The following is a 21,620-nucleotide window of genomic DNA, read 5'->3' on the forward strand; positions in this document are numbered from 1 at the left end:
TTATCACCTTTTAAAGATACACTGCTGTGATATGTTGTGCGATTTACAGGTATATAAATATCTCTATAAATAAACAGATACAGTAGATGGAAACTCAGTGCAAGCAACTAGATAGATCAATTGCTTGTGGTCACAAGTCAAACTGCTGTATTAGCAGCACTAAAGTGACCTCCCTGGGGTGCAAGCCTAGGCAGTGTGTATGGAGGTCCTGGGCTGTCCAGACAATAAGACCCGCAGCCCCTCAGCCTTGTTGCTGTGGTCTAAAGGAAAGCAGAGCAACATGCTTGGCACCAGCTTGGCTGCAGGAGTTGCTGGAAGGAGGCATACAAGGTGCCATCCAGCCGCCTTAGGGACACCACTCCGGATTTGTGCCAGGGTGTTAGCCTTTTCTACACCCCCAGAGGTGCACCCCATTGTCTCTCAAGACAGATAGATGCCAACAACAAGCTATTTCATTCATGACATCATAAAGAAAGTGTTAGCTTAGGTTGCTACAGACTAGGCAGGACCCCGACAAATATGTGCCAACCACAACCAAAGAGAAATCCACTAGAGGTTCTGTATGAGTACTCACGATCATTACTGTAGTCATCTACAAGTATGATTTCCTTGATAAGATGTGATGGGCTTTTCTTGAGAACACTAAAAAAAAGAGGAATCAATGAATCTCATTTAATAAAATTTCAGTTCATGTTATCAGCATATATCACCACATTAGAGCAGTTCCTTGAAGATGAAAAAATTATTCTCAGAAATACCTGACAACTGTTCGAAGCAAAGCCGATCGTGCCTCATTGTGAAAGGTGATTACCACACTGGTAGCTGGCAAGTCTATTCGCCACTGCTTCCGTTGACACCTTGACAGAAATACAAAGCATTTCAAGCATTTAGACCTCTTTTCTTTAGCAGCGCCACCTAAGCAGAGATGCTTACTGAAAGATTCACAGCAGGCATCCATATTATATCTTGTAGGAGAGGAGCAATGGCAGAAAAGTCTGATAAGCAATTGCTGCTGTAGAAAATACAGTGGTACCTCGGGTTACAGTCACCTCGGGCTAGACACTTCAGGTTACAGACTCCACTAACCCGGATGTAGTACCTCGGGTTAAGAACTTTACCTCAGGATGAGAACAGAAATCATGCACTGGCGGCGCAGCGGCAGCAGGAGGCCCTATTAGCTAAAGTGGTACCTCAGGTTAAGACAAGTTCCGGGTTAAGAATGGACCTCTGGAACGAATTAAGTTCTTAACCCGAGGTACCCTGTAAACTGCAATTCTGTACGCTAAAATGAGCTCAGAAACAGTGTTAAAGATTGGGATTTGAAAGATTTGGTTTATGCGGGGGGGGGGGGGAGAGAGAGATCAACTGGTGAGAGTTCTGGGGCTGTTCTGTATGGGCATGACTAGATGACCCTCAGGGTCCCTTCCAACTCTACAATTCTATGTTTCTATGTGTGTGGTATTCTGAGTGCTGCTGACATTTGAGTACATGGCACGGAGTACCAATTGTCATATAGGCCTCTGTAGAAATGTTATCCTTATGTTGCAAGACTTGTGTTTTTGAAGCGTTCCCTTGCATAGTTGCAAGGTCTACTTCTGTTCCTAGGCACAATGTAGAGGATACCAACTTTTGTAACCACTCAAAACTCCCACATCATCTCTGCCCACTTCTTCTTCTTCTTCTTCTTCTTCTTCTTCTTCTTCTTCTTCTTCTTCTTCTTCTTCTTCTTCTTCTTCTTCTTCTTCTTCTTCTTCTTCTTCTTCTTTATATGCTGCCCATCTGACTGGGTTGCCCCAGCCACTCTGAGTGGCTTCTAGCAAACTTCAGTGAAACATCACACAAAAAAAGCATCCCTATACAGGGCTGCCTTCAGCTGTCTTCCAAAAGTCAGATAGTTGTTTATTTTCTTGACATCTGCTGGGAAGGCATTCCACAAGGTGGGTACCATTACCAAGATCCATGCTGCACCAAGATTTATCATTTCTGTGCGAGGTGGCATTTTGGCAAGGCAGACTCTTATTAGATTGAAGACCTTTGAAAGCGGACGCTCATCCTATATGGCTCAGACAGTCCTCAACAGTGGATAAGTCAAGCTGAGAGTCATCTGCACAACGGTATCCCATTAAAACTAGTTGTCAAACTGAAAAAGTATAATAATCACAAAATGCTTGTAGCTTAAGAGCAGTGTGGTGCACAAGTTATGTTTAAATCAATTCTTACCAATGATAGCAGAAAATTGTGTCTAAAGCAATTCATTTGATCAGCTTTAATAGTCCAAGCTGAATATAGGCCTTCTAAAGTGAATCAAATCCTCAAAATATTTAAAGGGTCCATATAAAATTAAGCTGCTTAAAAGTCTCGCTGGCAATATGACTGAAAAGCCTTGTTAATCCTTTGTTTATTCCACTCCAGAATTAATCGGGGCAGGTAGCCTTCATGAATTTCTAGGCCTCTTTTAAACACATGACACAGGAAGGAAAGAATATATAAATGTTTTTTCTCCATGCATAGCAGGGCAGGTACTTTTATCTTCAGTCTATTTTATACATTCCAGTAGACCCTCAAGTATTTTAAAGCTTCTGTCTGAATAGAGGCCAATCCTTACATTATATTATGAAAAGCTTGAACACTGAAATATCACATTTAGAACTAGAGGCGGCCACATTTCCACTGGCTTCATCCTTTGTAAATATCTGAAAGACTACAATTTTAGTGAGGGGGCTATAAGAAACCATTAACTTGGAAATAAGGGGCTGACTTTGTTTTGCCAACTTGTAAGGGAGTTTACCTTGGATATTAAGCCACATGACAAATAGGCAGAGCTTTGGAAGACAAACTGATGCCATGCAAAATAAATAAATAAATAAATAAACAAGGTAGCAACACTGAACCTAGTTAATCAATGATCCCACCAAAAGAGCCAAGCCTTAGTTGGCTTAGTTGAGGTAGAAAACAAGTGTCTATATGATTTCAGATGGCCTCCTATGAATGAATGTGTTCCACTTTAAAAAGGTTAATGGTGGGCGGAGGCAAAGTTACTTAAAGGAAGCCAATATATACAGCAAATTGGTACTTACTGATCATGTCTAGTATCTGGTACACTTCTGTCCATGCGCAGCTTATCACTTTCCACTTGATTAAACTTATTACGGGCATACGGGTCTTGGCCAGCTTTGACCATGGTGACTCCAACATAAGCTTCCTGGTCAAAATCTTGCCACCTAACTTTCCCTAAGAAAAGGAAATCCTGGTGTTAACAGATTCAAACACAAAATGCTGGTTTTGTAAAGACAATACATTTAACAGAGAAGCACAGTAAAAATTTCTAAATACTCAGAAATGCGGGTTACATCTTTCCTTCAAACTCAACAGGTCCCCCCCCCCCTCCAGTCACACACTGGCCATATTTGGATTATCAAATTTTGGTTAAACGAGCCAAGATATGCAAACGTTTCAGGCACATATATGCAGCCACTTGCTTGCCCCTTTGTTCACTCACTCTTGCACAAGCCACCCCAAAAGCCCCAGTTAACCACAGCTTCCTATTTTATCCAAAGTAAGAACTTAGTGGCTTCCAAAGAAGTCAGAATATGAAACATAATTTAAGTTGGCTTCCGTACACTGGCATGTTCGGATATAACAGAAAGTTGGGTTAACTGCAGCATTCCGGCTTGTTTCTTTATTCATTCACATGAAAGGAAAAACAAAATGGCTGCATATGGGTGCCTGAAGCTCATGCAGATCCTGGCTTTGAGACTCCAAACATGGCTAAAGAGTCTTCCATGCCAGCCCTATCAATAGCATTTTCTTACAAGGTTCTGCAAGTACCATGCACTTTGTTGTAGAATAACAACTGTGCACCAGCTGCTCAGATTTAAAACCTAATGCAGAACTTGTGAAAAACTTAAAAGCGGGACAAAACTACATGTTGCATTAAATGCATTAAGGAAGTTAAAATGACAAAAAAATTAAACTAACTCAGCTGGGGCTGGCCCTGCCATTAGGCATAGTGAGGGGACTGTCTTAGACAGCAGATGCAGAGTGTTGTAAGACAGGCCTGTATGTACCCACATGTCTAGCTCTATACAGTGGAACCTCTATTTACGGACGTAATCAGTTCCGGAAGTCCGTCCGTAGGTCGATCCGGGTCGCTGGTAGAAGTGCCATTGTGCGGAGGCGCATTTGGCGGTAGCGTGCTCTTGCACACGTGGAGATGGCGGCGGCAGCTGCTTCTGCGCGTGCACAAACAGCAGAAGCCACTTCTGCACGTATCACAGCAAACCCGGTATTCCGGGTTTGCAGCGGTCGCAATTTGGATCAGGCCCAAGTAGAGGCGGTCGTAAGTAGAGGTTCCACTGTACTCCCTTAAGCTAGCCTGCTGCCCTCAGGTGTAGTGGACACTGCTGTGTCCCCAGTTAAGATTCAGTGGTCTGTCTAATCTGCTTCTGTGCATGAAATGCACTTTTATGGAATGTACTTTTATATCAGTAAACCACCTTGTGATCCTCAGACGAAGAGCTGTATTGAAATAAATTTAAATAAAAAGAATGGAAAGCGCCATCTGGTCATTCTCTCAGGCAGCAAGCATTTTGGTCTGGTTCTGAACTGCAACACAGCCTAATCGGGACGGTGACAGACCAAGAGGAAGAGGTTTAAGGGTTTGCTCCTGCTTGATGCAAGTCACATTCCCCAAGCTGCAGTGACAAACAGCAGTTCAAGAGGGAGACTGTGAGCCTGGTGTGTTCATGTATGCATTCGTGGGGGTTATGTTTTCCCTAATACTGTGACAGCTGTAATTCCTCTCCTCCCTCAGCAGTGGCCATTCATGCTTGAAAACCCAGTCGCTTTAAATGCAATTAGGCTTTTAACATAATGTGTATTTTGGACCTTAAAAGGGTTCTTTACCCCGGCGACTCTGCTTACTTTTCTTTCTTGCTTTGGTGATCACTCATAGCCAAGTAAGATTGTTTTCCATGAACACGGTCTTAACAGTGAGTCCGTAAGTGACTGTGGAGGCTATTGACTTGTCCACAAACCACTGGAGATGAAGTAATATGATTTAAATCCAGCTAAGCCAGGTGACCCTGATGGGACTAAATCTGCTTAGATCCAACAACTCTAGCCTTACAAGTTAATGAACTGAATGTGAGTAGGTGCAGCAAAGCATCATAAACCACTGATAAACCTACATATGATCTCTCCCTCCCCACCCCTGTCTCTCTCTGCAATGCATTATCATAAAAAATGCATACGCATAAATGATATGAAGCACAAGTAAGGGTAAACTGTCTCCATTTCAGTTTGGCTCAGATACACCTGGTCAACAGATACACATGAACTACTGAATTTAACAGGATCTATTGGGGTTCAAGTCACCTAAGTTACACATAGCACTTAAAGATGCTTCAAATGCATACGGTGTTAAAAGAGGCTTGTGTTGCGATCCCTTTGAACTCTGAAAGATTTCTAGATCTTGCGTTAACTCCACTATTCTAACATTCCAGAAGAATAAGAAATGTGCTAAGGCTTAAGCCACTTTGCAGCTATTCCTTATTTCAGCATTTGTACCCTGCTTTTCCTTCCAAAAAGGAAGCTCAAATAAGCAGCGCCTGATTAAGGGCGAGTCCTACACCAGAGAGGCTGGCAGAATGTTCCTGTTCAGCCCAAAGTGAATTGTGGCTATGACTGAATAATACTGAGTCTCCTGATGCCCGGAGGCAAAGCTGGCAAAGCAATGCATCAATCATGGTACAATGCAAAACAGGGTGTGTGTGTGTGTGTGTGTGTGTGTGTGTGTGTGGAGTGGGGAATGAAATGGAAGTTCCAGTATTACACCACAGTAGTTCTCTGTTAACAGTTATGCAATCGAATCCAGCACTTGCATTCAGACTTGGCATGCGCCTGATAAGATTACAGGAAGAATCCATCCTAAAATAGGTTGTATCATATGACAAGGCAAAAGAGGCTTAATTTCTCATTAAATACCAGTTTAAATAGAAGTTAGCATGGGACCTCAAACCACCAACAGGTCCAGAATTGGGGGGAGTTGTGGCCTTCACTTTTTTATGGAGACATTAAATATTAGTAACATTTCATTATTATTATATTAATAATATTTCTGAAAGATAAGAGTGCAAGAACATAAGGGGAGCCCTGTTGGATCAGGCTAGTGGCCCATCTGTTCTCACAGGGGCCAGCCAGATGCCTGTGGAAATCACACAAGCGGGACCTGGGGGCAACTGTTACTTGTAAAGCCTGTGTGCGCTCTGAAGTGCATCCACTGATGAATTCCATAATCAAAAAAAATGTATCAGTATTCCACAAAACGTAGCATTAGCTTCATGCATAATTCAGTTTACAAGTTATAGCACGCATCATGATAGACCTGCTTTAAGGAAGCTCTGCTGTCAATGAAACATTTAAGAACTTAACTTTAAATATGCAATCCTTACAATTGTTAATAGCAACGAAGCTATTTATAACATGAACTAGGTAATGTGCCGTTTTATTACACAATCAGTGAGACCAGTATTTGTTTTCTACTCCTCCATTGCACTTTTTTAAAGAGGTTACAGCAATGCAGATAAACACGATAGAATAAATTTGAAATACTCTGCTTAACGGTGACATTTCTTCAATATAAGCACACTGCAAAACACACAAACTCAATCTCAAGAAATATGTTTGACTTCCAGAGCACATCTTCTGAGTGCAAAATGACATTTGCATTTCAAAGTAAAATTTGATTTAGGGAGCATTTATCCTTTTGCCACCTCAGAGCAAATTACTTAGCAGCACCTCTATCAAGCAAGTTTTGTTTTAAATGTCTTTCTTGGACTTTTGGGCCAGGAATCTGGATCCTTCATGGAACCCAATGCCATTGTAACCCTAAAAACACTCCTTTATTTTATTTTGGAGGCCATTAGGGGGTTGTTTTGTTAAGCTGAAAACATTAGCAGGCAAGAAGTGGCCTGAAAAACAGATAGGCCATTTACTTGAAATACTTTTAAAAATATACAATACTGTACATACTTGACATCGACTTGCATACCAATTTGTACATTTAAAGACATTTAGTTTATATGCAACACACTGCAATAAACTCTCTCATCAATGTTAACATAGCAACATGAACTATTGTTTCACCTTGGATTTGGAGTCCTTCCACAACTGCTATGGATGTGAACTCAGCAAGAATGAGAATGTAACTACAGTTCTTATACAAGAGGGAGCTACATTCAGTCACAGTGCTTCAGGCACAAAGCATCTAGTTAACTGTGCCTAAGGAGACTCAAAGCCTTGATTCATCCCTGAATTCAGGTTGACAGATTCAAAAAGAATTTGGGTCAGTTTTTGCTGGTTGCTGTTTATGTCAGCAAGGTGACACTATAAACACTGGAGAGAAAAGGAAGCATATTTGCTTATTTTGGAGAGTATACTGCTGGAGGGACCTGGTAAGAGATAACGAAGTGTTTCAGAAACCTACATTAACTCTGGGTTGCATTCAAATGTGTCCTTCCCCCTGGATGAGAGAGTATTTGATCCAGTGGAGACTTCCATAACTAGATGGGGTACAATCTTTGCTGGTTCTCCAAATCAGCTCTTTGCCCCCAAAATTTGCTTCGGAGTCAGAAGACCAATAGGTAGCAATGTGGGAAGGGGTGCAGGAGAAAGGGGGAATCTGCAGAAGTCACATCTTCCCCCTTTCTACTCAGCTCAAGCCTCTGCTAGGTCAAACTAGTGTTGTATCAGCAGAAGAACATTGCTGGATGCAAGTCTACCTTCACCTCATTGCTAATGTCATACTTTGCTCCCATCTAGTCCTTTCCCAACATTTCAGAACATGGATCAGGCAGCCTGTCTCATATTAGACATCATCAGAAAACAGATTCAGAAGTGACAGGCCACCAATAAGGTACTCAGTGCAAAGCAGTACTGATAACATTCTTCGGTAATAGGATAGGATGTAAATGGAGGAGCCAGTACTGGGAAAGTAGCCAAAGAGGAAATCTTAGTTATAAAGGGTGCTTAGATTTATTCAACCTTTGTTAGTCTCAACTTTAGTTTTATTAATATTTATCATGGCTAAAATTAAAAGATTAAAGCATATTAATTACTACTTTATTAAAAAGGTCAACTGCAAGCCTTTCATTACAAAGTGCATGGTCATAAAATTTTGGTACACTTTTAAAATGATAGTAGCATTTGCAGGCTGGGACACATTAATTCACAAACTGCATATAAATCTTTCTTTAAGTTGAGTGTCAAAAGGGAAGCTCAGGTTTTTACGTCCTGCATAAGCCGGCACTACTAAATTCAGTGAGCTATAATCCTCATACTTTATTAACAGCAGTGAGGTCATCAAGTTTAGCAGGATTCAGAAAATTCTGTTTAGAATTTCAAAACACAGAACATCTGTTTACCTTTTAAAACTTAATGGCTTGCAAAAGCCCATATTCTTTTCCTACTGGTTTGTGATCTTAAAAGATGAACCTAGCACACATAACTATCAATAGACTAAAGCCATTCCGACTGGACATTCCAGTTCAGTCACAGAGGGGACAAAGGGGCACAATAATGCTTATTGCTTCAATGCCCGGGGTCAGATTTATAGGCCAAAGTGAACATAGGAAGAGAGATGAAGGACGCTCCAAGAAACTATCACCAGGTTAGTAGTAGGCATGAGTGTTTTCTATCAAAGGCTCTGCCAGAGAGATTATTTGCAGCTAACAGAAGTGCTGCCCAAGTGTCATTCTAACAACTTGATAGCCTACAGTAGGATCTGGTGGACATGCAGTTATCATTCTTATGCATGCCCATTCAACAGGGTTACTAGTCAGATAACACAGGTGTCACTTTAAACCCTTGGTAGAAGAGTAATGGGTTGGATGAAGTGATAATGAACAAAGCTCTGCTCAGGATATGGGCCTTCCCTGCCTCCATCTCATTGCAGTCCCAGTACTCTCTGACAAAGCCATTGCTAAGAGTCACAAAATGTGGGGCTATGGCAAGAAGGGGTAATTGGGATACAAGATAGAAATGCCTTCCGCTTGCCTAGGGAGCAGTCTGGATCCAAACCTATATGTTAAAGTGGATTAATAAGCTAGAAATAGTGCAGCAATTAATATAAAACTGCCAGGAAATAATGTGCTAAGCAGACAGCACTTTGTACTTTAGTGTGCACTGACTAGGAAAAAACAATATCAAAATATGGCCTGCTTATCTAGAATAAAAATTTCTCAGAAGAGGAACATCCAGATACATTTTCTAAGAAATTCTCTTTGTGAGGTCCCCCTAAACTATAAGTGAAATATCACCCCCCAAACCTTTTTTTGTTTTTGCTGCCCATGAATAACATGGAGAATTTCAGGCACAACTGTGGGTTTAGTTTTAATACTAATTCTAATTTATTTAAAAGGGAGCAATAAGCTGGGCTTCTATTCCTTCTGGTCTTCCTTTTTAAATCCATAGCTCAAACTGCTGGTGAAGGAAACAATACAGTCCCCCACTCATGGCCGTAGGCAGGGGGGCAGGAGGGGGCAATTGCCCCCCCTAGAAGCAGGGCCACTGGCCAGCCTGCCCCGCTGCCCGCCCGGTGCCGTCTCCCTTCTCCCTGGCTGGCTGTGGAGCGGGCGGAGGGAAAGCCAGGCAACCGCTTTGCGCGGCTCTGGGACTTTCCCTCCACCTGCCCCGGCGATTGCAGAAGGGGAGGGGGGATCGGAGCAGCCCGATTTCGGGCTGATCCTGGCTCCCCCTCGCCCCTGCCGATCGCAGAGGGGGAGAAGGGAGTCGGAGCAGCCCGATTTCGGGCTGATCCTGGCTCCCCCTCGCGCCTGCCGATCGCGATAGGGGAGGAGGGAGTCGGAGCAGCCCGAAATCGGGCTGATCCTGGCTCCCCCTCGCGCCTGCCGATCGCGATGGGGGAGGAGGGAGTCGGAGCAGCCCGAAATCGGGCTGATCCTGGCTCCCCCTCGCGCCTGCCGATCGCGATGGGGGGGAGGGAGTCGGAGCAGCCCGAAATCGGGCTGATCCTTGCTCCCCCTCGTGCCTGCCGATCGCGATGGGGGAGGAGGGAAAGCTGGCAAGGGAAAAGGGAGCTTTCCTTGCCCCGCTGTGGCCCCTCCCCTGCCCCGTGGCCCCGCCCCTTTCCCCCTGATTTTCATCCTGGCTACGCCCCTGCCCCCACTCCTCTCACTCACACACAGTCAAAATAAAGAAACGAACCTTGAATCTGATACACCATACTATTGTGCACTATTATTGTTTTAGTGTGTACAGTACATGTTTCACTTTCTGTGCTTTAGTACCCTAAAGCTCTGCACTGACAGTTTCTCGCAGCTATTCCAGAACAGCCCAGAAGCCAAATATGTGACTAGTGACACATTTCATTTGGCAGTGATGAGAATCATAGTCTAGTCAACCACATGTCCAGAAGCTTCCTAGCATTTGCTTATGCTGAAGATTCAGTTACGAGTTGCTCATTCTCTAAAACATGGTATAAAAACACAGTCATCTTGATGTTTTAAGTGTGACCTTTTAGCAAACACTGCCACTTGGGGCCTCTCCCCACAATTGCAATGACCGGGGACTTTACATATTAATGACACTGAGATTTTCAGGGGCAAAGCTTTCACTGGGGGGAAAAACCAGTTATAGTGCTACCTCGACTTCCGAATGCCTCGACTTCTGAAGGTTTCGACTAACGAAGTCGTCAAACCCAGAAGTATTTTCGCCTCACACACGTTCTGCGCATGTGCAAAGCGCAAAATCGTGCATGCGCAAAATGGACGCTTCGACATCTGAAGGTTTCGACTTACGAAGAGCGCCGCGGAACGGATCGCCTTCGTAAGTCGAGGTACCACTGTATAACCATTTTCACATACAGTCGTACCTTGGTTTTTTAACAGCTTAGTTCTTGAACGTTTTGGCTCCTGAATGCCGCAAACCCGGAAGGAATTGTTTTGGTTTGTGAACTATTTTTGGAAGCCGAACGTCCGACGGTGCTTCCGATTGCCTGCAGGAGCTTCCTGAAGCCAATCAGAAGCCACACTTTGGTTTCTGAGTGTTCTGGAACAGATTCCATTTGACTTCCAAGGTACGACTGTGTATAATTTGTATATCTCTGGGTTGGTTGCCTATAAATACAGCTTGTTTGGGAAGGTGACAAGGAAGCACAGGGCAGTAGTTACTCTTTATCAGGACAGGGCCTACAGAGTTATACAATATCCTCTGCACACCATGTAGCAGGGCATCATTGGTGGGCCAACCAGAAAAGGAACAATTTTCCTTTGGGGATGCCACTTCTCTTGAGTTTTAATTTGTTGATCTGCTCCTTTCTTTTTAAAAACCTGTGCTCTTATATATTATTGTTATTGTTATTATATTTATAAAATTTGTATACCGCCCTATACCTGTAGGTCTCAGGGCGGTTCACTGTGGAATGGTAAAGGATACTTATTATCTGCCTTTTGCGATAATAAAGAGGGAGAATGGAAGTTTTTCCGCATTCCAGAGTGAGAACCGACTGTTGCGGATCTGGCTGCCCTGGCTGGGAAACAGGTGAGGAGCGGGATGTTGTATGCCTTATATGATTTTTTTCTCTCTCCAGGATCTAGTTATAACAAGAAGTTGGTGAATATTTTGTCTGAGGTTACCTAAACTTCTCAATCTGGTTTCGGCTCGAGGGTGAAATCCTCTTGGGGATACCTGCTCCCCACATCGAGAAGTGGGAGAGGAGAGCATGCACCCTTGGTGAAAGATGGCAGAGAGATGTTTCATGACTTTTGGGGGGGGTTGATGCAGAGTTGCTTCGTTCATGTTTTTGCAATTTATACTGTTCTGATTAATTTAAAGTATCTTTATTGTTTTGATTCATTATTGTTCTAGAGCTGGGATAGCTCAGTAGAGCATGAGACTCTTAATCTTACTCTGTCTTTACCATATATCTTTTCTGTGTATATATATAATAAGAAGTGAGGTTTTTATTTGTTAATGTTTTATTGTTGCTGTGCTTAGTTGCTGCAAAAGCAGCAAACATTAAATCAAAATGTAAAAAAACAAAATCAAATCCTATACATGCCTGCCGTAGCGTTCATGATGCTGACTCCCAAGTAAATGGATACAGGATTGCAGTCTGACAGGTTCTAACATTATATTGTTCAGTTGTATTTATGACGACTTATCAAAACCTTAAAACACACCTCTCCCCTTCATACATATACTAAGCATATTTGCTATTCCTGCTATTAGAAGCTAATTTTCATAACTGGTCCATACTTTAAAATAAAGAAATACTGTTCAAATACCTGGAGGTAGGGTCTCGATGTTTTGCAATTTTTCGTTCCCATTACTACTGCGTTGTTCTTTGTTGTTTAATGCATTAACGTTATTTGGGTCATCCTGAGAAGACAAAAAACAGATTTGTCATTAAATTCACACTTGACAAAGTTTGTCAAGGAGAGAAATAACTACTTCCTGGAATCAATAAAATTTTAATTCAAACTAAAGTGACAGCCTCAATTAGCAAGAGGAATTATTGAGAAATGGAGCATATATTCAGTCATTTCAGACATCCACTATATGTAGAACAAGCAAACAGTACAAGATCTATTGCCAAGGCTACCACAAAAATCCTGATGACAACAAAAACCATTTACTAGAAAACTATGTAGCTTTACAGCTAACACACTGTGGCTGGCCCAAAATTATTAAATATCCGATATTCAGGAATGTGCATGACATGCAATGTGTTAAAATATATGCTGGGTAATCAGACCACTTTATCAGAACCAAACACCACCACAACTGGGAACTGTCACATATCTACACCAAGTTATTTTCCCCACCTGTCTAGATTTTACTAAGCTCTGTTGTGGTATTCTACTCCACGTGGGAGTTATTCGACAATGCATTAACTTTCCAAACATCTGTTTCTAATTCTGTATACTATGAAAACTAGAAAGTACCCTGTGAGTCACTTCTCCCTCCAAGCAATGATGAAATAAACAGCTTCAAATTCTGATGCAGGGCATGTAACATGAGCTTGTTTTCTGTGACATAGTTGTTTGATTTGCCATAGAAGGAATTAGACTAGCTTACAATTTTATAATGTTAACAGCCAAATTCATTTCTGCGTTCTCACAGAACCAAGCACGAGGTCCTCACCAACAGAAAGTACATGGCAGTCACAGTAATCTATAAATTTCCCCCTTCTAATCACAGGTATATACAGGTCAGGTCAGGGAGCCGGGTACACTTGTCCTAGGCCTTGGAGGGCATTCCCCCCCCCATCCCCTTACGTGCACTGCTCTACAATAAAGACAATATATGATGCTAAATTTCGTAAATCTTGTGTTTTGAAAACCAGTTCTACCCCACTGTATTTTCAATGAGTTAACAGCAACTGGAAGAACTACCAACAAAAACCAGAAATAAGTACACATGTTTAATAAGTACCTATTTAATAAATAAATAAATTATATTATTATTATTATTATTATTATTATTATTATTATTATTATTTATTATTTATACCCCGCCCATCTGGCTGGGTTTCCCCAGCCACTCTGGGCGGCTTCCAACAGAAAAATAAAACACAGTGATCTATTAAACATTAAAAGCCTCCCTAAACAGGGCTGCCTTCAGGTGTCTTCTAAAAGTCTGGTAGTTGTTTTTCTCTTTGACATCTGATGGGAGGGCGTTCCACAGGGCGGGCACCACTACCGAGAAGGCCCTCTGTCTAGTTCCCTGCAACTTGGCTTCTCGCAATGAGGGAACCGCCAGAAGGCCCTCAGAGCCTGGACCTCAGTGTCCGGGCAGAACGATGGAGGTGGAGACGCTCCTTCAGCTCCTTTATGAACTTCCTGGTCCTTATTCTACATCTTGCATGTGAATTTTTCTTTAGAGTCATGATTTTGTGTTTTGGCCTACTATTTCCCAATAATTGAGTTTAACTGTGGTGGCCGTTGAGACATTAAAGTTTGTGAAATATGAGACTATGTAAACAAAAGCAAAAAGAGAGAGATGAAGAAACAGGAATATACTTTGTCATTCTGATGGCTCTGTATTGGGGTGTTAGTTTATATCATTTTAGGCATTACTGTACTGCATTTGGTATACACCTTTAAATTGTTGCATAAAAAGGCAACCTATCTGAAACAGAGGGACCACAAGTTTACTCTTCCCAAATTAAAAATGTTTGTAGTTTCTTTTAAAGGTTAGATTGTATTACATTCGCAACACAGCAAGCTGTCCAAGTCAGACTTTAAATTCAGCATTCTAGGCTGAATGACAGCAACTCTCCAGGGTTTCAGACAGGTGCAACCTGGCAAAGGCAGGAATTGAACCAGCAATGTTCTGTGTGCAAATCGTGTGTTTCATCACTAAGCTACAGCCCTTCTTCAATTGGGGGTGAAGGTAGCGAGAGAAACAGAACCATGTTTTCACTATAATCCTAGCCCTGAACATCTGCATTCCTGGAAGTAGGGAGAAAATGATGGGACATAATATTGGTGGAGGAGATGGCAGATAACTGCATAACAAAACAGGCTCCGTTTACGGTGCCATAATCCATAATGAAACGTAATTCTTACTAAACTCAATGGGACTTGGCAATACAATTGTGACAGGTTAATGCCAACATAGCTTATTTCCTAAATTTAGTTAATTTACAATCCACTTTTAGGCAGAAACAACCTCTCACAAGGCAACTTACAGCACTATAAATTTCAAGGAATATTGCTTAGGATGGAGTGAATACACAGCCCCTGCTTTGATTTGCTCGTGCTGTATTTTCCTCTATTGTATTTCCCATGAAACATCTGAATGGAGAAAATAGCCAAGCAGAGGACTACACAATCACCTCTACTAGCTGGATATATCTTCACAGAAGTTACAAAGCCAGGGACACCAAGTGGAAAAATCAGAATTTCCAATGGTAATAAAGAACAGGGCACGCACACGCACGCACACACACCACGGGGGCTTTGCCCTTTGAGATATATGACGGTTACTGCCCAAAAATCACGCACAACTGAAATTTTAAAGGAGACCATGGCAGCAGCCATTTCTCACGAACAGGCTTTAGTAAAGTAAGCACAGAAGCCAATTTCTACAGACTCACGCCTGAAGCAAATATATAAAGGAAGTTATAAGTATTTAGATTAACTGACCAAGACAGCATGACGCACAAGCTTCACAGATGAGAATAATCCCCGTCCTGCAATGTTTTAAAGCAATACATTTACGTCAGCCCATGTAAAAAATGGCAGATAAAGCTAGGCAAACACTATTAGAAGACTATTCAAATGTTCAGCATTGGGGACTCAACTAATGATGCAGGAAGGTTTCTTCCGCTATGCATCGACTAAGCACTTTTTGTTTCAAGAAACAATACAGTTTGGTATGTTGTCCGTTGTAACACAGTGGATTTAAAAGCAGCAAATCTATCATTTTCATGGTACCTTAGCTTTTTATTCTGATTTCTGATATTCACTACAGTACAAAAAGATGAAGTTAACACGACATGTAGCATTCTACATAGACAACTTTCTAAAATATGTCTAGATATCCTGACCAGATTGGGCTGAAGCAGACTTCAGGCCAGACTGACGTGTTCTGAATTGATTTGTGCAGATCTGTAGCTCAAAACAGCCTCTCAGAAAGCCTGCAGTGTGTCTGAAATGTTGCAATTATGAATTACAACACCATATAAGGAGAATGCCTGGGTAAGTAGAGGGCAGGGAGGAGTCAGGGGGAGGCTAGAATGATTGCAGCCCCAGCCAGCCCAGAACTCTCCAATCACAGTGCTTGGAAGCTTCTGTTGATGTTGGGGCTAGTTAGGTAATTCCTGCCTGTGGTCCACAAGTGGGCATTTATGCAGCCCCTCGTACTTCCTGAAATTGCCTATCAGAGCTCCTTCCATTTGTTTCCTCCTTGTTTTTCATGGATTTTAAAAGTCTAGATGCTTGCTCACCCGGGTTCCTAAAATCTGATGGTTTTTTAATCTAAATTTAGGATATTCAAACCTAGGAAGAGGAAACAGCTTCTTATAATATATTTTATTATATAAAAATTCAGAGTAGTAATTCAATGCCGTGGAGTGAGGGGACAAAAATCAAAACAGAAAAAAGTATCCTTTGGGACAGTAAATCTTCCCAGCTGATAAGAGCAGTAACCTTATAAAACTAACTCATCAAAATAAAGGGAAAAGATGATTCAGATATATTCCAAACAGCCAACAGCCTGCTTAAGAATCTCAAGCAGGGATATAATTTGGAAAACATGGGAACATTTAAAAACCCTGTCAATGACTGCAAAATACATCTTCACTTAACTATAGTCATTGTTGACCCACCATTATGTTTAGGTAGTTTAATGCAGCAAAGTTTTCAACTGAAGGTTAAAAAATTCACACTCTATAATTGTTTGTATCTAAAATGAGAGTCAGTCTATATCTGTGGAATTATACACAGACAGCTGGATGAATGCTAGGTTTGCCGAGATGAATTTCTCCAGACTGTGTGGAATGTCAATTATACTTTAAGACTGGCTTCTATAAAATAATATATTCCAAGCCATTGCCATTATTCTGAATAATGCCTACTACTTTGGTTTTACAAAAAGATTCCCAAAGGATTATTAAAATGGACACTGCATAAATTTGGAGGCATTGGACAGAATGTCATTTGCACAAGGAAAATAAAGTTTGTGTGTGGATGGTTTAATAAAATCCAAGAACACAATTTAAGATCTAGTGAATGGATTTAATACAATTTAGAATGCTGAATACAGTCACTAGCATGTTCTCCATCCCAAGATGTAGTAAAAGGCAGAGAAAGGCAAGGTTGAGTTGCAGCTTTTGGGAGGAGTGTCCCTCTGTGATACTTTAGGAAACTCGAAAACTAACTCTGCCCAGAAAGCACATATCTAAGAGAGAACTAAGTTAATTTAAGAAAGAAAACACATACCAAAACCTATGAACTGATCCAAGTAAGTTAATAAAAAAACAGGTGTGAAACACAAATAACTTTTCTATTCTAGTAAAGTTCCATAAAAGACGAGAGATACAATGCTCAAAAATGAAGAACAGAATTGCCAGTGGGTCAATTTCACAGTTCCTATGAATGGGGCTCCATTTACAATTTACAATTGCCCCACTTTCATTGTCCCCATCCCCCCAAATCGCCTCTGAAGGGTTGGAGGGTCCACACTGGGAGATGGCACAGATGGGAAGGAGAAATAGTGACAATCACTACTCCTCTCCCTCTGAGATTGGCAGCCCCTGTGAATCACTAGCACTTCTGCAAATAGAAGTGCCACTCTGGATCTAAACCACTGTTTAAACCAGATTAACAGGCCATTTCTGGAAAATTCAAAATGCATTGTGTAACAGTATGACAGATACTGGGAACAGCCTGGGATGTGTTGGAAGAGAAGATGCTTGCAATTTCTTAAGAGAAGCCATATAACAGCCAAATTTTCTACATATCCTGAAATAGCCATCTGTGTGTTTTTATGTCCACTTTACATTTTTAAATATGTGCAATTTCTTTGCATTTCAGTGGTGCAATATTTAACACATTTGCTTCAAGAACAAAGTCATACTAATAGAGTTTTAACTATGGTAGGTTTAGAAGGCTGCAATGTGTATTTGTGTACCACTTTTCCCTTACAAGACCCCCAGACATTTAAATCAGATTCAGATAGCAATTTGCAGTTTAGTAAGCTAGGTGGGCCACCGAATAAAAGAAGGGTTTGCAGTACAACCTGTCAATGTAAGCAAAACTTGACATAGTGCTGTGTTTCACTGAAAGGAAGATACAAGATAGAATTTCTACATCTCGCTTCCTCAACCTGGTGCCCTCCAGAAGTTTTGCTCTGCAACCTCATCAGCCCCCGCCAGCAGAGGGGGGAATGAAATGGATTATCTTGAAAGACAACACGGTTGGATGGCGCCTAACAGGAGCACTCCTTGCTCATGCTAGATTTTGTTGCAGATCCCACTTGTAATGTTTGTAAAAGCAAAAATCAGGTTAAGCTTCAAGAGTGGCTAGGGGAGTTTATTACATCATATTGCTGATATTTCAAGCTTGCTAGTACTGAACCCAAGTTGCAACCATTATTGCCAAGCCAACCTGTGCAGCACTAATGTGAGCAAAGCACTTCACAATCGATATTAACTGGGGAAAGTTAGCTACTGGCATTTTCTGAATGTCGATACAGAAGTACCAGAACAGTATAGCGACTGCAATCCAAAGGCATCCATAATGTGCATGCATAATGCTATGTGTGCTTACTGGTGCCTTTCCACCTTCCCATCCAGTCCTCCACATGCCCCTGAAATGCAACTCCTCCTGGGAGTTGGGAAACCCTCTTAAGCTACATCTAACAGGAGAGGGATCATTTGGTTCCTTTTGTATGTAGAAAAGCATTTTCAACTGGCACACAGAGCACTTTGGGTCCTGGAAAATACTTTTCTATTATGTCATGAAAATATTATTATAGGACTATAAGAAGCCATGAACAGAATTGCCCTCACAGAAAGGGTAGTCTGAGCACATGCTAATAGAGGCTGGGGCGGGGGTCATTTTTCCTGTAGGCCCCAGAGAGCTGCTAGGTTCTCCAGAAATGGGCAAAACACCTCCTCTCCTTCCATAAATGAGACCCTCTGCCAAATACGGTAACAAAAAAAGCTCTTCTGTTCACATTCAGTGTCTGAAAGGGCACCTATAGGATTGCAGCTGCTTGGCAGTTTCTGATTCTATTGCCTCTGGAGTGCAGGCATGAGCAAAGTGGTTTTTTGAAAATCACTGCCCCGAGAGAAACTGAGACACATTACACATAAAAAGCCGCTGCCATGTTTGCTTCAGCAATAGCAGTGAATACCTTTCAGCTACTTTTCACTAGTTAAACTCTCTCACATTTGAGAGCTGACTCAGTCCTGGCTCAAGCAGTTTCCATCTGCTAAATGTGCTTTGATTCTTAATTAACACCAATATATTCAGAACTAAACACTGCTTAGAAAGCTGAAAATAACAGTCTTCGTACATAAATAAGCAAAATAAACTTCTGAAAACTGAAGCCTGGCAATAGCTATCAAGCAGGAGCCTGTCTTGTGTGGTATTGGCCACCTGAGATGACTTTCTGAAACCACAGATTAACAAGAAAGGGCAAGGATCTCTCATCCATGGAGGTAGGAACCTTGCAGGTAGCCAGTGGCTCACAAAACAAGAACTTGCTTCCTCCTTACAGTGCTCTGGCTAATGAGGTTACTTGAACTACAGTACAAACAATCCTCAACTCTATCTAGTTCCATTAACATCTATTTAATTAAATACTTAAATATATTATACCATGCATATCAGATTATTAGATGTTACCTGCTTCTATAAATTATAATTTTTAACAAATTCAAATGAATAACTATTATTTGTTTTGAATTAATTAAACATTACCCATGCAAACATTTGCCTCTTAGAAGAGACTGTCACTCCTACTTTCCCCATGGGAAAGGGACACACACCAAGGAAGTCTAGTAATCTACCTTGAAAGCCTTGCTGCAAAAGGCAAAAACCTGATCCTATGCATGTTGACTTAAAAGTAAGTCCCACCAAGTTCAAATAAGCCCAAGAATACCGGTTCTATGTATCCAAACAAACTTCTGTTTGCAACACAAACACTTTCATGCAATCTTACTGTAACATGGTGGTTTGATGACACAACCATGCCAAATCAAGAAAATCTTAGGACTAGTTTTGAAAAAAGTAAGTTCAGACAGATAAAAGACAGGCATTAGTTTGCAAAGCCCTAGTATATTGGAATGAATTATCATATACAGGATTATAGAAGGATTATTTATAAAAAATCCTTCCCATTTTCTCTTATAGGAAAAAAAATCATTTCCCCAATATAAAAATACATAATTATAGAGCTGAAAAAACTCAGCTACCATCAGCCCACTGAACTGACAAGCCCATAGGATATTGCAATCTCACCCATATGACATTTGTTTAGCATTGCTCAGATTTCAGTAGTCATTTGAAGCAGTCATACCTGTAAATATGGAACTATGACAGCAGCATGAGCTGAATTCTTGAGCTTCTGAGTATGTATTCCTAGATCAATACACCAAGATGAACCCAAGGATGCATATATGGTATTTAGAAGAATTGACAACATAATGATCAATAATGCAAAAAAGAATAACTGTGTTAAAGACAAAAGGCATGACTGCATTGATGTTATTAGAGAACATAGTAAGCCAGCCTAGACCTTGGAGGAGTATTAATTTTTTCAAGGCATGCCGAAGGTGACACACATTTGTCAAGAGAAATATTTCCTACTACAACTAGGTGTTTCACAGGCAGAGGAAACCTTAGTTAAAAACTGCCAGAATGACAGTAGCAGAAGCAACTCAAGTCTACAAGTGACTGAGCAACTTTAAAGGTCATGTAGCAAAAAGCAAGCTGAAGCAAGTTACAAACTGAAGTCCTAAAGTTAACTGAGAGATATGTTAACAGTACTGTACTGTACAGTATAAATAATATTTGTTTCGGGAAGACGTCAGTGTATCATTCTTAAAGAAAATCACATAGAAGGTACTTTGTTTCCAGCAAACAGACACCAAAGCACAGGTCATTTAATGATTCACACGCTATCAAGAACATTATATAATGATGAATTTCTATTGGGAAACACTGACATCTGCAGCAAAACACTGCATCCTTTCCTGAACAGGCACAAGACCAAGCGCAAATCCCCGTCACCAAATAAATCCAAGTGCAGATCAATTAACCGCTGCAGGAGCATAACAAAAGGTTTATTTCCGACTACATGGATTTTTAACTTTCAACAGTTCCTTCCTCTGCAAAGGGAAACTTTTGACTTATCAAAGCATAACTTAGAGGTAGACTCAACTTTCTTCCCTTTTAGGTTTAAATCAGTAGGGAAGGCTATTTTTTTCTACTGAGCATTAAGAGGAACAGTTCTTTCACTCCCTACTGCTTATTTTTTTTAAGCCTGCAGTTTGTTAGTTCTGCTTGCTGCTGTGTCTTTATGCTGTGTTTTTGTTATGGTTTTGGTGGGTGGAAATTCTTCATCTTTATCTGTGAGGTACCTTGTATATATAAGTTTTGGGTAGAAATGCAAGATATGTTATTAAGCAAATATAAATATAATAAAATACTGTAACACCTTGAACATGCAACAGTAGAGTTGTCAAATACAAGTCCTTGTTATCAAAAACAAGAGAGTACATTTTAGTTTTTATCATAAAAAATAATTGCCTTAGAACAGCACTAAGCATTGTGTTATGACTACAAATGTGTCTGCTTTAAAATGGTTTCTAATTGAGTTTCCTCAGTGGTTTATTCTATTATGCTAAACAACTAAATTCCTGAAAAATCAGTAACTAAATAACTGTTTTTTCACAGGATTTAGGTTTGTTTTGATAGAAACCAAGGCAGGTCCAGGAGTCTGCTGACATACACAACCCACTAAGGGAACAATGAAGTTCATCAGAGATGGCATATAAAAAAAAACCTTAATTTGAAAACCATACCAAAGTATTAACAAGCACCGAACATTCAAGTCAAGGTAACAAAATGAGTTGTGCCACAGAC

General features: G+C 40.9%; 1 protein-coding gene across 1 annotated transcript in view; it reads right to left on the reverse strand.

The window, feature by feature from the left end:
* Nucleotides 1–21,620, reverse strand: part of GALNT2 (polypeptide N-acetylgalactosaminyltransferase 2) — a 65,143-nt gene that overhangs the window by 23,585 nt on the left and 19,938 nt on the right. The window contains exons 2-5 of the mRNA XM_035108474.2: nucleotides 12,306–12,399; nucleotides 3,078–3,231; nucleotides 759–857; nucleotides 575–642 (exon numbers count right to left, since the gene is read on the reverse strand). Of these exons, the coding sequence (XP_034964365.1) occupies nucleotides 575–642; nucleotides 759–857; nucleotides 3,078–3,231; nucleotides 12,306–12,399 (415 nt within the window). The remainder of the gene's footprint in view (nucleotides 1–574; nucleotides 643–758; nucleotides 858–3,077; nucleotides 3,232–12,305; nucleotides 12,400–21,620) is intronic.

The sequence above is a fragment of the Zootoca vivipara genome, chromosome 3, assembly GCF_963506605.1.
Source record: "Zootoca vivipara chromosome 3, rZooViv1.1, whole genome shotgun sequence".
Classification (NCBI taxonomy): Eukaryota; Metazoa; Chordata; class Lepidosauria; order Squamata; family Lacertidae; genus Zootoca; species Zootoca vivipara.